General features: G+C 40.8%; 1 protein-coding gene across 1 annotated transcript; it reads right to left on the bottom strand.

The window, feature by feature from the left end:
* Positions 1 to 3279: 3279 nt before the first annotated feature.
* Positions 3280 to 10338, bottom strand: ctsl.1 (cathepsin L.1). The gene is made up of 9 exons (XM_052485862.1): positions 10189 to 10338; positions 9969 to 10069; positions 9058 to 9200; positions 8357 to 8554; positions 7667 to 7864; positions 6799 to 6964; positions 5999 to 6107; positions 5461 to 5562; positions 3280 to 3634 (listed from the first exon to the last, which is right to left on the bottom strand). Exons 2-8 carry the CDS (start codon positions 10066 to 10068, stop codon positions 5463 to 5465), a joined length of 1014 nt encoding a protein of 337 aa, XP_052341822.1. The 5' UTR covers position 10069; positions 10189 to 10338; the 3' UTR covers positions 3280 to 3634; positions 5461 to 5462.
* Positions 10339 to 13237: the final 2899 nt, after the last annotated feature.

The raw sequence follows: 13237 nt of genomic DNA, 5'->3' as shown, positions 1-13237 counted from the left end.
TGGAGCCCTGACCTGTTCACCAGACGTGCTACTTTGCCCCAGACCTGCTGTATTAGATTGAAGGTCCTTCACGCCAGCAGGAATATTAAAGAAGAAGACTGGGAGAAGAAGGTCCTTCACACCAGCAGGAATATTAAAGAAGAAGGCTGGGAGAAGAAGGTCCTTCACACCAGCAGGAATATTAAAGAAGAAGGCTGGGAGAAGAAGGTCCTTCACACCAGCAGGAATATTAAAGAAGAAGACTGGGAGAAGAAGGTCCTTCACACCAGCAGGAATATTTAAGAAGAAGGCTGGGAGAAGAAGGTCCTTCACACCAGCAGGAATATTAAAGAAGAAGACTGGGAACTGGGAACCCTTTTGTGTTCCGTGTAGAACCCTCTGTGGAAAGGTTCTTCATGGAACCCAAAAGGGTTCTACTTGGAACCAAAATTAATTACTCAAAGGGTGCTCCTATGGGGACAGTCGAAGAACCATTTTAGGTTCTATGTAGCATTTTTTTGTGTACCTTGTTAGCAGAAATGACTGGAGCTGGACGGGCGTGTTTACGGTCTCTCTGGTACCAATCTCTTTTCTGTAAGAGGAAACAACGTCAACAACTGAGAGGCGTGACATAAGGACATCGCATAATCCATCATTCTACTCTATGATCCTGTGCAATGTAATGACTCACTCATGCTGCCAAACATGCCCTCGTAAAACTGACCATCCTAAAGATCCTCGACTTTGGCGATGTCATCTATAAAATAGCCTCCAACACTACTCAATAGACTGGATGCAGTCGATCACATTGCCATCCGTTTTGTCACCAAAGTCCCATATACTACCGACCACTGTGACCTGTTCGCTCTCGTTGTCTGGCCCTCGCTTCATACTTGTCGCCAAACCCACTGGCTCCAGGTCATCTACAAGTCTCTGCTAGGTAAAGCCCCGCCTTATCTCAGATCACTGGTCACCGTAGCAGCACCCACCCATAGCACGCGCTCAAGCAGGTATATCTCACTGGTCACCCCCAAAACCAATTCTCCCTTTGGTCGTCTTTCCTTCCAGTTCTCTGCTGCCAATGACTGAAACAAACTGCAAAAATCACTATAGGTGGAGACTCTCATCTCCCTCACTAGCTTTAAACACCAGCTGTCAGAGCAGCTCACAGATCACTGCACCTGTACATAGCCCATCTGGAAATAGCCCATCCAACTACCTCATCCCTATACTGTATTTATTTATTTATTTTGCTCCTTTGCACCCCAGTATCTCTACTTACACATTCATCTTCTGCACATTCTACCATTCCAGTGTTTCATTGCTATATTGTAATTACTTCACCACCATGGCCTATGTATTGCCTTACCTCCCTTAGCCTGCCTCATTTGCACACACTGTATATAGACTTTTTCTATTGTATTATTGACTGTATGTTTGTTTATTCCATGTGTAACTCTGTGTTGTTGTATGTGTCGAACTGCTTTGCTTTATCTTGGCCAGGTCGCAGTTGTAAATGAGAACTTGTTCTCAACTAGCCTACCTGGTTAAAATATATATATATATATATATGTTTTTTAAATGAGACATACCATATCCGTGAATGGCTGGATTTCTACACCTGCATTGCTTGCTGTTTGGAGTTTTAGGCTGGGTTTCTGTACAGCACTTTGTGATATCAGCTGATGTAAGAAGGGCTTTATAAATACATTTGATTGAATAAATACATTTTATTGATTGGAGCACCATGTGGGAAGGTCAAAAATTCTAGACGTGTCTCATCCCTATTCTTTAACATGAAGCAAAGAAACAGAGACTCAATTACCACGAAACACCCAGATATTGAAAGTCATTATTAGATTGTTCTTTCTGACTACTCAAGTTTGACAGACCAAGATGGTACCATATCAGGTCAGAGAAGTAATTCAGCCCCATAGTGTATGTCTCCAGGCCTTTCTCCGCCCTCTTGCTGTGTTCCATCACATCTTCCACTTGGCTAGCCTGATCAGCTTGCGATTGACTTCTTCCTGATGGGACTCATAGGTCTTGTCTGCAAATGCACAGGTTCTCTCTATTAGGATTTTGTGTTAGCTGATATTCTAATTAAAGGTGCAATTTGTAATTTGTTCCATGTGGTCACTGGAGGAATGAATTAGCCTATTTCACTTTGCTGAGTAGAACCAGATTTACTGAATTGAGCTTTGAACTACTCAAACTCCATGTCCACCTCTGCTTCATCCTCTCTGTCTGGATGAGGGGGGTTGTCACCTCCGCCTGGACGAGGGGGGTTGTCACCTCCGTCTGGATGAGGGGGGTTTCCAGCTCTGTTCCGGCCATTATTACAAGCAGGTCTCAGCAGCCTTCAAGCAGTTTCCTCTGAACAGTTGATGTTGAGATGTGTCTTTTACTTGAACTCTGTGAAGCATTTATTTGGGCTGCAATTTCTGAGGCTGGTAACTCTAATGAACTTATCCTCTGCAGCAGAGGTACAGTAAGTAATGCTGGGTCTTCCTTTCCTGTGGCGGTCTTCAGTTCCATCATAACGCTTGATGGCTTTTGCGATGGCACTTGAAGAAACTTTCAAAGATCTTGACATTTTATTGATCGACTGGCCTTCATGTCTTAAAGTAATGATGGACTGTCGTTTCTCTTGCCTTATTTGAGCTGTTCTTGCCATAATATGGACTTGGTCTTGTACCAAATAGGGCTATCTTCTGTATACCACCCCTACCTTGTCACAACTTAACTGATTGTCTCAAACGAATTAAGAAGGGGAAAAAATCCACCAATTAACTTTTAACAAGGTACACCTGTTAATTGAAATGCATTCCAGGTGACTACCTCATGAAGCTGGTGGTGAGAATGCCAAGAGTGTGCAAAACTGTCATCAAGGCAAAGGGTGGCTACTTTGAAGAATCTCAAATATAAAATATATTTGTTTAACACTTTTTTGGTTACTACATGATTCCATATGTGTTATTTCATAGTTTTGATGTCTTCACTATTATTCTAAAATGTAGAAAATAGTGAAAATAAAGAGAAACCCTTGAATGAGTGGGTTTTTCCAAACTTTTGACTGGTACTATAAATCATTATAAAAGCATGGGATTTTTATGGGATTTTATCCATAAATAAGATCAAAAGATGTGCACCTTTCTGTCCAATGAGGTACTTTCTGGAGAATATTTCTGCAAGTAAAAATATGCTGAGCCTATTCTTTAGAATAGGGAACACAATTTAAGTCGGTACTTTGTCCTTAATGACCCCACATTGAAACACACATTGAATCTCCACCACAAATAGTTGCACAGGTGTAAAACTTTTATTTTCTTCATTTTTTACATTTATTTACATTTGAAAATCAGAATGATTTTTAGTGTTTTTTTTTCCGCATGAATAACATTCTTAGAACAGGACTATTTTCTGGGTGTTACTGTATAATGAAATGTGTGACCCTCAACTACCAAAGAAATAATGCACAACATCTAAAAATTCTGGTTATTGCTACAAAAACTAAAATTTGCTTAAATTATTGCTCTGGTTTTGTCTGTGTCAAGTCATCTTCACCTTCCGTAAGCTTCAGATATCCTCTCACCCTCCGTAAGCTTCAGATATCCTCTCACCCTCCGTAAGCTTCAGATATCCTCTCCTGGATCTGTGTAGGGGAAATAGAAAAACATTGACCATCAACAGAAACCCACTGACCAATGTACTGAACTATAGTGATAGCTATTAATCACTGTGAATTACAGAGGTTAAGTTGTTATGATCAGTTTTTGGGGAAAATGTGATGACTTGCCAAACGGACTGAACTTTTGGCCTTGTGGACATATTTAGAAGAGATCTTAAAACACGTCTTTTTTGCGTTGCTTTTCCGTCAGGGGCTTTTTAGTTATTCAGTTTGTCATTCTTTTGTTTTGTATCTTATGTTTGTTGAGTAGTAAATATTTCAGCTTTTATTTTCAGTGTTTTCTTTGTGTGTGTAAAGAACAGTGTTCCATGTCTGAAATGTGCTGTATAAATAAAGTTTGATTGGATTTAATTTGGACTCATTTATATAAGTGTATGAGTTGTTTACGAGTAGCTCAGCTTCAATCCAACATGAATCTTTACTCAGTACACAAAGGCCCTTCTGTCTGGGATTTCACACAGTAAGGCTGTGGTTCAACATCAATTCATCATGGTTACCATTTCAATTATATGCGTTTGGGATAGACACTGCTGAATGATATGTAGTTAGACACTAATACTATAGTAGCTAATGAAATAGTATGTGAGTATAGATATAGTTGTGATAGACACTAATACTATAGTAGCTAATGAAATAGTATGTGAGTATAGATATAGTTGTGATAGACACTAATACTATAGTAGCTAATGAAATAGTATGTGAGTATAGATATAGTTGTGATAGACACTAATACTATAGTAGCTAATGAAATAGTATGTGAGTATAGATATAGTTGTGATAGACACTAATACTATAGTAGCTAATGAAATAGTATGTGAGTATAGATATAGTTGTGATAGACACTAATACTATAGTAGCTAATGAAATAGTATGTGAGTATAGATATAGTTGTGATAGACACTAATACTATAGTAGCTAATGAAATAGTATGTGAGTATAGATATAGTTGTGATAGACACTAATACTATAGTAGCTAATGAAATAGTATGTGAGTATAGATATAGTTGTGATAGACACTAATACTATAGCAGCGAATGAAATAGTATGTGAGTATAGATATAGTTGTGATAGACACTAATACTATAGTAGCTAATGAAATAGTATGTGAGTATAGATATAGTTGTGATAGACACTAATACTATAGTAGCTAATGAAATAGTATGTGAGTATAGATATAGTTGTGATAGACACTAATACTATAGTAGCTAATGAAATAGTATGTGAGTATAGATATAGTTGTGATAGACACTAATACTATAGTAGCTAATGAAATAGTATGTGAGTATAGATATAGTTGTGATAGACACTAATACTATAGTAGCTAATGAAATAGTATGTGAGTATAGATATAGTTGTGATAGACACTAATACTATAGTAGCTAATGAAATAGTATGTGAGTATAGATATAGTTGTGATAGACACTAATACTATAGTAGCTAATGAAATAGTATGTGAGTATAGATATAGTTGTGATAGACACTAATACTATAGTAGCTAATGAAATAGTATGTGAGTATAGATATAGTTGTGATAGACACTAATACTATAGTAGCTAATGAAATAGTATGTGAGTATAGATATAGTTGTGATAGACACTAATACTATAGTAGCTAATGAAATAGTATGTGAGTATAGATATAGTTGTGATAGACACTAATACTATGGTAGCTAATGAGATAGTATGTGAGTATAGATATAGTTGTGATAGACACTAATACTATAGCAGCGAATGAGATAGTATGTAAGTATAGATATAGTTGTGATAGATACTGATGGCCGTCAGACTCACCCTTAGACCAGGGGGTAGCTGGAAGCGGTGGCGATGCCACACTGGTTGTGCTTGTTCCTGGACATCATGATGTAGCCTTTATCTCCCCATTCAAGGCCCCAGCTGGAACACACACATCGATCAACCATTGATTTAGCATTTAGCAATAGTATAACATCGTTCATCAAGCAACCACTTACTTAGCATTTAGCAATAGCATAACATCATTCATCAAGCAACCACTGACTTACCATTTTGCAATAGCATAATATCGTTCATTGATCAACCACTGACTTAGCATTTAGCAATAGCATAACATCGTTCATTGATATTAGTGTGTCGGACTGCTTCCCCCACCTGTTTTTAGCATCACAGTTTGCTATGGGAACATCAGGAACCATGCTAACTAAAATACCCCCAGTCCTGTTATACCAGAGCCCATCTCTGACAGTACTGAGATTATGGAATGCAGCTGCAACACCATAGATTTCTAGTTGCTCTTGACCAATCCAATAGGCCTAGCTTTATTTGATACAGTATGCAATATGTTGTTGTTTACCTGTTCTTCACCAGCCAGTAGTCCTGGCCGTCATCACTAGTGCCATAGCCAACAGCCAGCACACCATGATCCAGATCATCACTGCTGCACTCTGGCTCATCATAGACACCTGGGAATAAACAAACACTCCATTATTATCAATATGCACCCAATGTCAGCCTGGTATCAGTTTATATTTGTCACATTGTGAGGCTTTTGCAAAAAAAAGGGGTCACAGTTGTTGACATCTAAGTCAATATATTGCATTCAATGTACAAAAGAAGGGAGCATATAGGGAGCATATACTTAGCAGACGCTGTTATCCAGAGCGACTTACAGGTGCAATTAGGGTTAAGTGCCTTGCTCAAGAGCACACTGACATATTTTCAAGTAGTCAGCTCAGGGATTCTAACCAGCAACCTTTCGGCTACTGGCCCAACCTTTTAACCGCTAAACTACCTGCCGCCCAGAACCGCAACCAGCTATGGAGTCAGTCTCGATGAAGCCTTCATAAGCCCTTTATAAGGCCTACATAAATGCTTCACAAACCATTCATAAGAAAATGTCACACTATAAACTATATAAGGATAATGCCACATTTGGTAAAGAACCAGATGTCAGGATCTTTTTGCTTATAAAATATGTGGGACGCATATACCTCGGCTTATCAAGGGTTTGGGAAGGCGTCATTGCGCGTTAGATGTTATAGTTTGTTCAAAGTGTGACCAAGATGACAGGTGTAGGTTCAGACTGGAGTGAGCCGTGTCTTAAAATGCATAACACGATTCCTCTAGAGAGACGCGTGTCCACAAAGACCTCACCTGAGTCGTAGAGCTGGAAGGAGGAGTGTGCAGCATCGATAGCCACAGACACCGGTCCCACGGTGGACACCGCCTGCTGCAGTGCGTTCTCGTCACCACTGGTCACATCAACAAACCCGCTGCAGGTGGCACCCACACTGTCGGGCTTGTAGCGGCACTTCTTGTCCTGTCAAAGAAAGACGTTGTTAAATAAACCCTACAGAAGCATAGTTGCTAGTTGTTTACGCGTTTCTATAGAGACGTTTTATAAGGGCTTAGTTGCTAGTTGTTTCCACAGCATTATTTTGACTGAGCATAAAAATATGTATTCTTAAAACAGATGTATCTACATTAAAATTGGCAAAAATAGAATGAACTAGTAGAAGTGCAAGCACATACCTCATAGCGAATTTAAAACCTAAAATTCATACCTAAATGCATCGTTGTAAAATAATGCTCCTTTCTGTCAGAATCTATTGCACCGCTAAATATATACCCTAGATGGCAGTGTTATGCTACTTCCTTGAGTCAGAAAGGAGTCAAAGCCCAGTGTTTTCAAACCTCTCCTCGGGGACCCCCAGACGTTACCCTTGATTAGCTGATTTACCTAATTAGTCAACAAGCTCAATAAGGTGTCGTAGCTCTGGAAGTTGAAATACATGGAACAGCAGGGGGTCCATGAGGAAAGGTTTGAAAACCCCTGTCATGGTCTACTACTATGCTGTGTGCCCCACATTGGGAGAAGGATGACATTAAAAATGGACTGAAACAGGGAAGGCCTAATGAGTTAATTTAGAAACGCTAATTTTAGTTTTCCATTGGGAAATGTTTTTAAACATTTGGCCCTGATGAACACAAGCCTCCCCACTGCTCACTGCTCAGTACTTACCTCAGCCTGGTAGGGGTAGGAGTCCTCAGTATCCACGCCTCCAGGGGCCAAGGACTTGATGTACTCAAAGGCCTGGTCCATGAGACCGCCCATGCAGCCCATGTTGCCGAAATCACCGGAGCAGTCAACCAGCTGCTGCTCACTGAGGGACACCAGCTTATTGGTCTTCTTATAGTGCTGGCCTTCCAGAGATCCAGTCTGAGGGAGGGAGATGGGGAGTTAGAGAGACAGGGCAGGGAGATGTAAATGTACAATTAAGGACACTCACATTCTAATAGATGTACCTTTGCTAAATTTTAGGGACACAACCCACAGTGTTTTGAATACAGCCGAATTTTAAAAAATGGAAACATTTACAGACTGTGGATATTGTTTCTCTCTCAACACGCACAAGACGAAAGAGAACAAGTATTAGAACAGAATTAGAATGAGTCTACAGTGGAGGCTGGTGGGAGGAGCTGTAGGAGGTCTCCATGTAATGGCTGAAATGGAATAAACAGAACAAAGTCCAACATGTGGTTTCCATATGTTTGATGTGTTTGACTCCATTCCATTAACTCCATTTCAGCTTTTACAATGAGCCTGTCCTCCTATAGCTCCTCCCACCAGCCTCTACTGCTCAACTAGAGCAGAGTTTAGGTTGTAGTTAACTCACTCTCTTAACCCCTTCCCACCCTCTCCCTCTCTTACTGCACTGAATGCCCAGCAGGAGCCACACTGCTTCTGGTCCTTGATGGGGGTGACGTAGCCCTTGTCCCTCCAGTCCACGGTGGTGGGCAGGTCGTTGTCCTCAAGCATTGGGAAGAAGGTAGAGCCGCCGCGCGCCTTGGAGGCGTTGAAGGAGCCCAGGCAGCCCTGGGAGATGACGCGTCTGTACTCCTCGTTATCCTGTGATAGTGGGGCACAACAATAGATACACATACTAATTTATACATCATTGATATTAGATACATTGGTGGTGGATGAGGTAAGGTTTCCACTTACTATGTAAAACACATTGAGAACCTTAGTTGGTAGAAAGGCTCTATATAAATCCAATCCGTCATAATAATTATTTATTATCAATGGACTAAATGATTGCAGAATGACTATTTCCCTTGTTTCTTTTTTGGGGGGGGGGGTCTATCCTTCTATTGTTTTTAATGATTTAGTTCAGATAAAGGATACAGATCACAACATATTAACAAGTCCATAGTTCATCAAAATCATGTCAATTTATTTGTCAATTTAATCGTGTCAGTTTTCTTAATTTTTCTATGAATGCTGTAAATCTGAAAATGGAACAGACAAAGAGAGATCCTTCTATTCATTTAATCATTTTATCCTTCATAAATTGACATATACATATGTGATCTGTTCTATGTCTACAGTGACACGTTTCTGGGCCGTACCATGTCAGCGAAGTAGGTCATGCCCAGACGGTAGGACTTGATGCCATTGTCAGCCAGCATGTTGTGAACCACTACCAGCTTCCGGTTAGAGATCCAGGAGCTCATACGCTGAGCCTCCTCCACCTGAGAGCTGTAAGACTTCCCTGTAGGAGTCAAAGTCAGTTCATTCAAGGCCTTATTCAGACTTGAGATAAGTTGACTAAACATTACTATTTTTGACATACAGTAAATCCATGTTTTATTGACATAAATCCATGTTAAATCTACTCATCTCAAGGCCCTCCGTGAGGAAACAATGGAAAACAAAAAAGCCAGACGTTCAGGATTAACAGGTGCCTCTATTAAATATCACCAATTATAATGACAAAATATGCAGGCTTGTGAGTATTTCGAGACATTTTGTAGTTGTCTGTAAGCAGCTCTTATGAAAGAAAAGGTTGATGTCCTCCTGCTCTACATCACATTAAACAGGATAACGAGAGAGCAGAGGTTCAGATTGATAAGAAACATGAAGAACAGAGGAGATAGTCACAGACTCCATTAAACAGGATAACGAGAGAGCAGAGGTTCAGATTGATAAGAAACATGAAGAAAAAAGGAGATAGTCACAGACTCCATTAAACAGGATAACAAGAGAGCAGAGGTTCAGATTGATAAGAAACATGAAGAAAAAAGGAGATAGTCACAGACTCCATTAAACAGGATAACAAGAGAGCAGAGGTTCAGATTGATAAGAAACATGAAGAAAAAAGGAGATAGTCACAGACTCCATTAAACAGGATAACAAGAGAGCAGAGGTTCAGATTGATAAGAAACATGAAGAAAAAAGGAGATAGTCACACACTCCATTGTTGTCAATGACAAGAAGCTAAAGTGAAACAGGCTGACGTGAAAAGAGATGCTTCTCTTACCAAACTTCAGTTTCCAGGCATGGAACTCCAAGTCCTCCAATGAGAGGCTAGCGGCACTCGCCACTGCCAGAGCAGCAGCCACAACTACCAACAACTTCATTCTGAGGAGAAAGACAGCAGAGATTTACTAAGAACAACAGGAGACAGATCATACAGTAAGCGTCAGATTTTTCTGAAACAGGAAGCATGTGTGTGTCTGTCTGTGTCTGTGGCTACTCACCTGTGTGTGTGTGTGTGTAGGATGTCTTGAAGCCACTGGCTGGAGATGGATAACTGTCACTCTGTACTCTGCTTAAGTACTTGCTGTGGTTATTGTTCAGTCAGGTGCCTGTCACGAAGCCATAAACTTCAGCAGGGGAAGACACGGGGGCGAGACAGACCAGAGAATGCTTACCAGTCAATTTACAGGAAGAAAACGGGGTGTGGGAAATCACACTAGAACAGTTGCCTTTGTTTTAGAGAACATCATGTCATTTAGATCTTCTTTATTGTAGATGGAAAAATGACATTAGTCTTTACAGTATTTTGTGACAGAGCAAAAAAGACATACAGATTGAATTTGCAATCAACCAATCCAGTGCCGTGTATTCTTGGATGCCAAGCTTCCGCAAATAAATGACCAATATTATTTTTTTAAATTATAATACTAATTTATCTTTCTTCACTCTCTGTGTTTTCATAATTTTACATCAATTCACAAGTGGCTGAATTTCACCAGATATATAACTTGAGAAACAGAAACAGCCCCCCTCTGTCTCAGAATGGACTCTATGCAAACTGGAAACAAATATCCTGAGGATGCATTTATTGTAGCTGGGGATATTAACAAAGAAAATTTGAGAACAAGTCTACCTAAATTCTATCAGCATATTGATTGTAGGTATCGTACAGGCACCACACTGGATCACTGCTGCTCTAACCTCCGCAATTCCCTCTGCTGCTCTATCCTCCGCAAGGCCCTCCCCCGCCCTACCTTCGGCAAATACAACCATGACTCCATTTTGTTACTACCGTCCCATAGGCAGAAACTCCCCCTGTCCTTCTCCGTCACGAACGCGAGTAAGACATTTAGACGTGTTAACCCTCGCAGGGTTGCCGGCCCAGACGGCATCCCTATCCGCATCCTCAGAGCATGCTCAGACCAACTGGCTGGTGTGTTTACGGACATATTCAATCTCTCCTTATCCCAGTCTGCTGTCCCCACATGCTTCAAGATGGCCACCATTGTCCCTGTACCCAATAAGTCAAAGATAACTGAACTAGATGACTATCGTCCCATAGCACTCACTTCTGTCATCATGAAGTGCTTTGATAGACTAGTCAAGGATCATATCACTGCCACCTTACCTGCCACCTTAGACCAACTTCAGTTTGCATACCACCCCAATAGGTCCACAGGCGATGCAATCGCCATCACACTGCTCACTGTCCTATCCCGTCTGGAAAAGAGGAATACCTATGTAAGAATGCTGTTCATTGACTACAGCTCAGCATTCAACCCCATAGTACTCACCAAACTCGTCATTAAGCTTGAGGCCCTGGGTCTCAACCCTGCGCAACTGGGTCCAGGACTTTCTGACGAGTGAAGGTAGGAAACAACATCTCCACCTTGCTGATCCACAACACTGGGGCCCCACAAGGGTGTGTGCTCAACCCACTCCTGTACTCCCTATTCACCCATGACTGTGTGGCCGTGCACGCCTCCAATTCAATTATCAAGTTTGCAGATGACACAACTGTAGTGGGCTTGATTACCAACAACGACAAGACGGCCTACAGGGAGGAGGGGAAGGCACTCGGAGTGTGGTTGTCAGGAAAACAACCTTTCACTCAACGTCGACAGAATAAAGGAGATGATTGTGGACTTCAGGAAACAGCAGAGGGAGCACCCCCCCCCTCCCATCCACATCAACTGGACAGTAGTGGAGAAGGTGGAAAGTTTTAAGTTCCCCGGCGTACACATCACGGACAAACTGAAATGGTCCACCCACACAGACAGTATGGTGAAGACAGCGCCTCTTCAACCTGAGGAGGCTGAAGAAATCTGAAGTAAATAATCATTTGTTCTTAACTAACTTGCCTAGTTAAATAAAGGTAAAATAAAAAATAAAATGTTTTACCATCTATTGCCTATGCCGCTCGGTCATCGCTGATCCATATATTTATATGTACATATTCTTATTCCATCCCTTTAGGTTTGATACACGTGTGTATTAGGTAGTTGTTGTGGAATTGTTCGATTACCTGTTAGATATTACTGCACTGTCGGAACGAGAAGCACAAGCATTTCACTACACTCGCATTAACATCTGCTAACTATGTGTATGTGACCAATACAATTTGATTTGATTTGAGTGATTAAATCCACATTAAACCCGGGATCGATTGAGTTGAAAGTTGTATGCGTATGTCAACAGTTATTTGATGCAACATGATTACAGTGCAGTAGCATTATCACATAAGTGAAATAGCACGGAAACAATATTGACTGAACCACTTTGTTTCCAGTGCACATGTAGGCCTGAATTAGTTTCATTTTCTAATCAGGGTTTCCGTCAACGGAGATGCTTCAACTTCTCTGAAAGAAATGTGTCATTTACAGAAGATTTTCATTTCCCCATTTCTCATCTATTACTGGGTGTCACATGGTAGTGGTGTGTGCTGTGCTCTCCACTACCATGTCTTCCTATTGGACTGTTTCGGGGGTGTCCAGATGTCCTGTGGTAATGGTCATGGTAATTTCTCTTAAATAGGTGATGCTGGGAGGGCATAAGAGGAACACACACACACACACGTAACATCACAGCTGTTCGAGTATCTACTTCATGTCCCACACAAATGATTGATGTTTGGGTTATCTCACTGAGAACACGTTGGAACAAAAAATATCTTTACAGTTTTTACTCTATTCTAAAATGGACTCAATCGTTTCCCCTCAATAATCTACACACAATACCCCATAATGACAAAACAAAAACAGGTTTTCAGACATTTTTGCAAATGTATATTTAAAAAGAAAACTGAAATATCACATTTACATTAGTATTCAGACCCTTTACTCAGTACTGTGTTGAAGTACCTTTGTCAACGATTACAGCCTCAAGTCTTCTTGGGAATGACGCTACAAGCTTGGCACGCCTGTATTTGGGAAGTTTCTCCCATTCTTCTCTGCAGATCCTCTCAAGTTCTGTCATGTTGGATGGGGAGCATCGCTGCACAGCTATTTTCAGGTCTCTCCAGAGATGTTCAATCGGGTTCAAGTCCGGGGT

Source organism: Oncorhynchus keta, chromosome 29 (genome assembly GCF_023373465.1).
Source record: "Oncorhynchus keta strain PuntledgeMale-10-30-2019 chromosome 29, Oket_V2, whole genome shotgun sequence".
Lineage (NCBI taxonomy): Eukaryota > Metazoa > Chordata > Actinopteri > Salmoniformes > Salmonidae > Oncorhynchus > Oncorhynchus keta.
The sequence above is the reverse complement of the archived record's forward strand: the minus strand, read 5'-3'. Positions and strand labels throughout refer to the sequence as shown.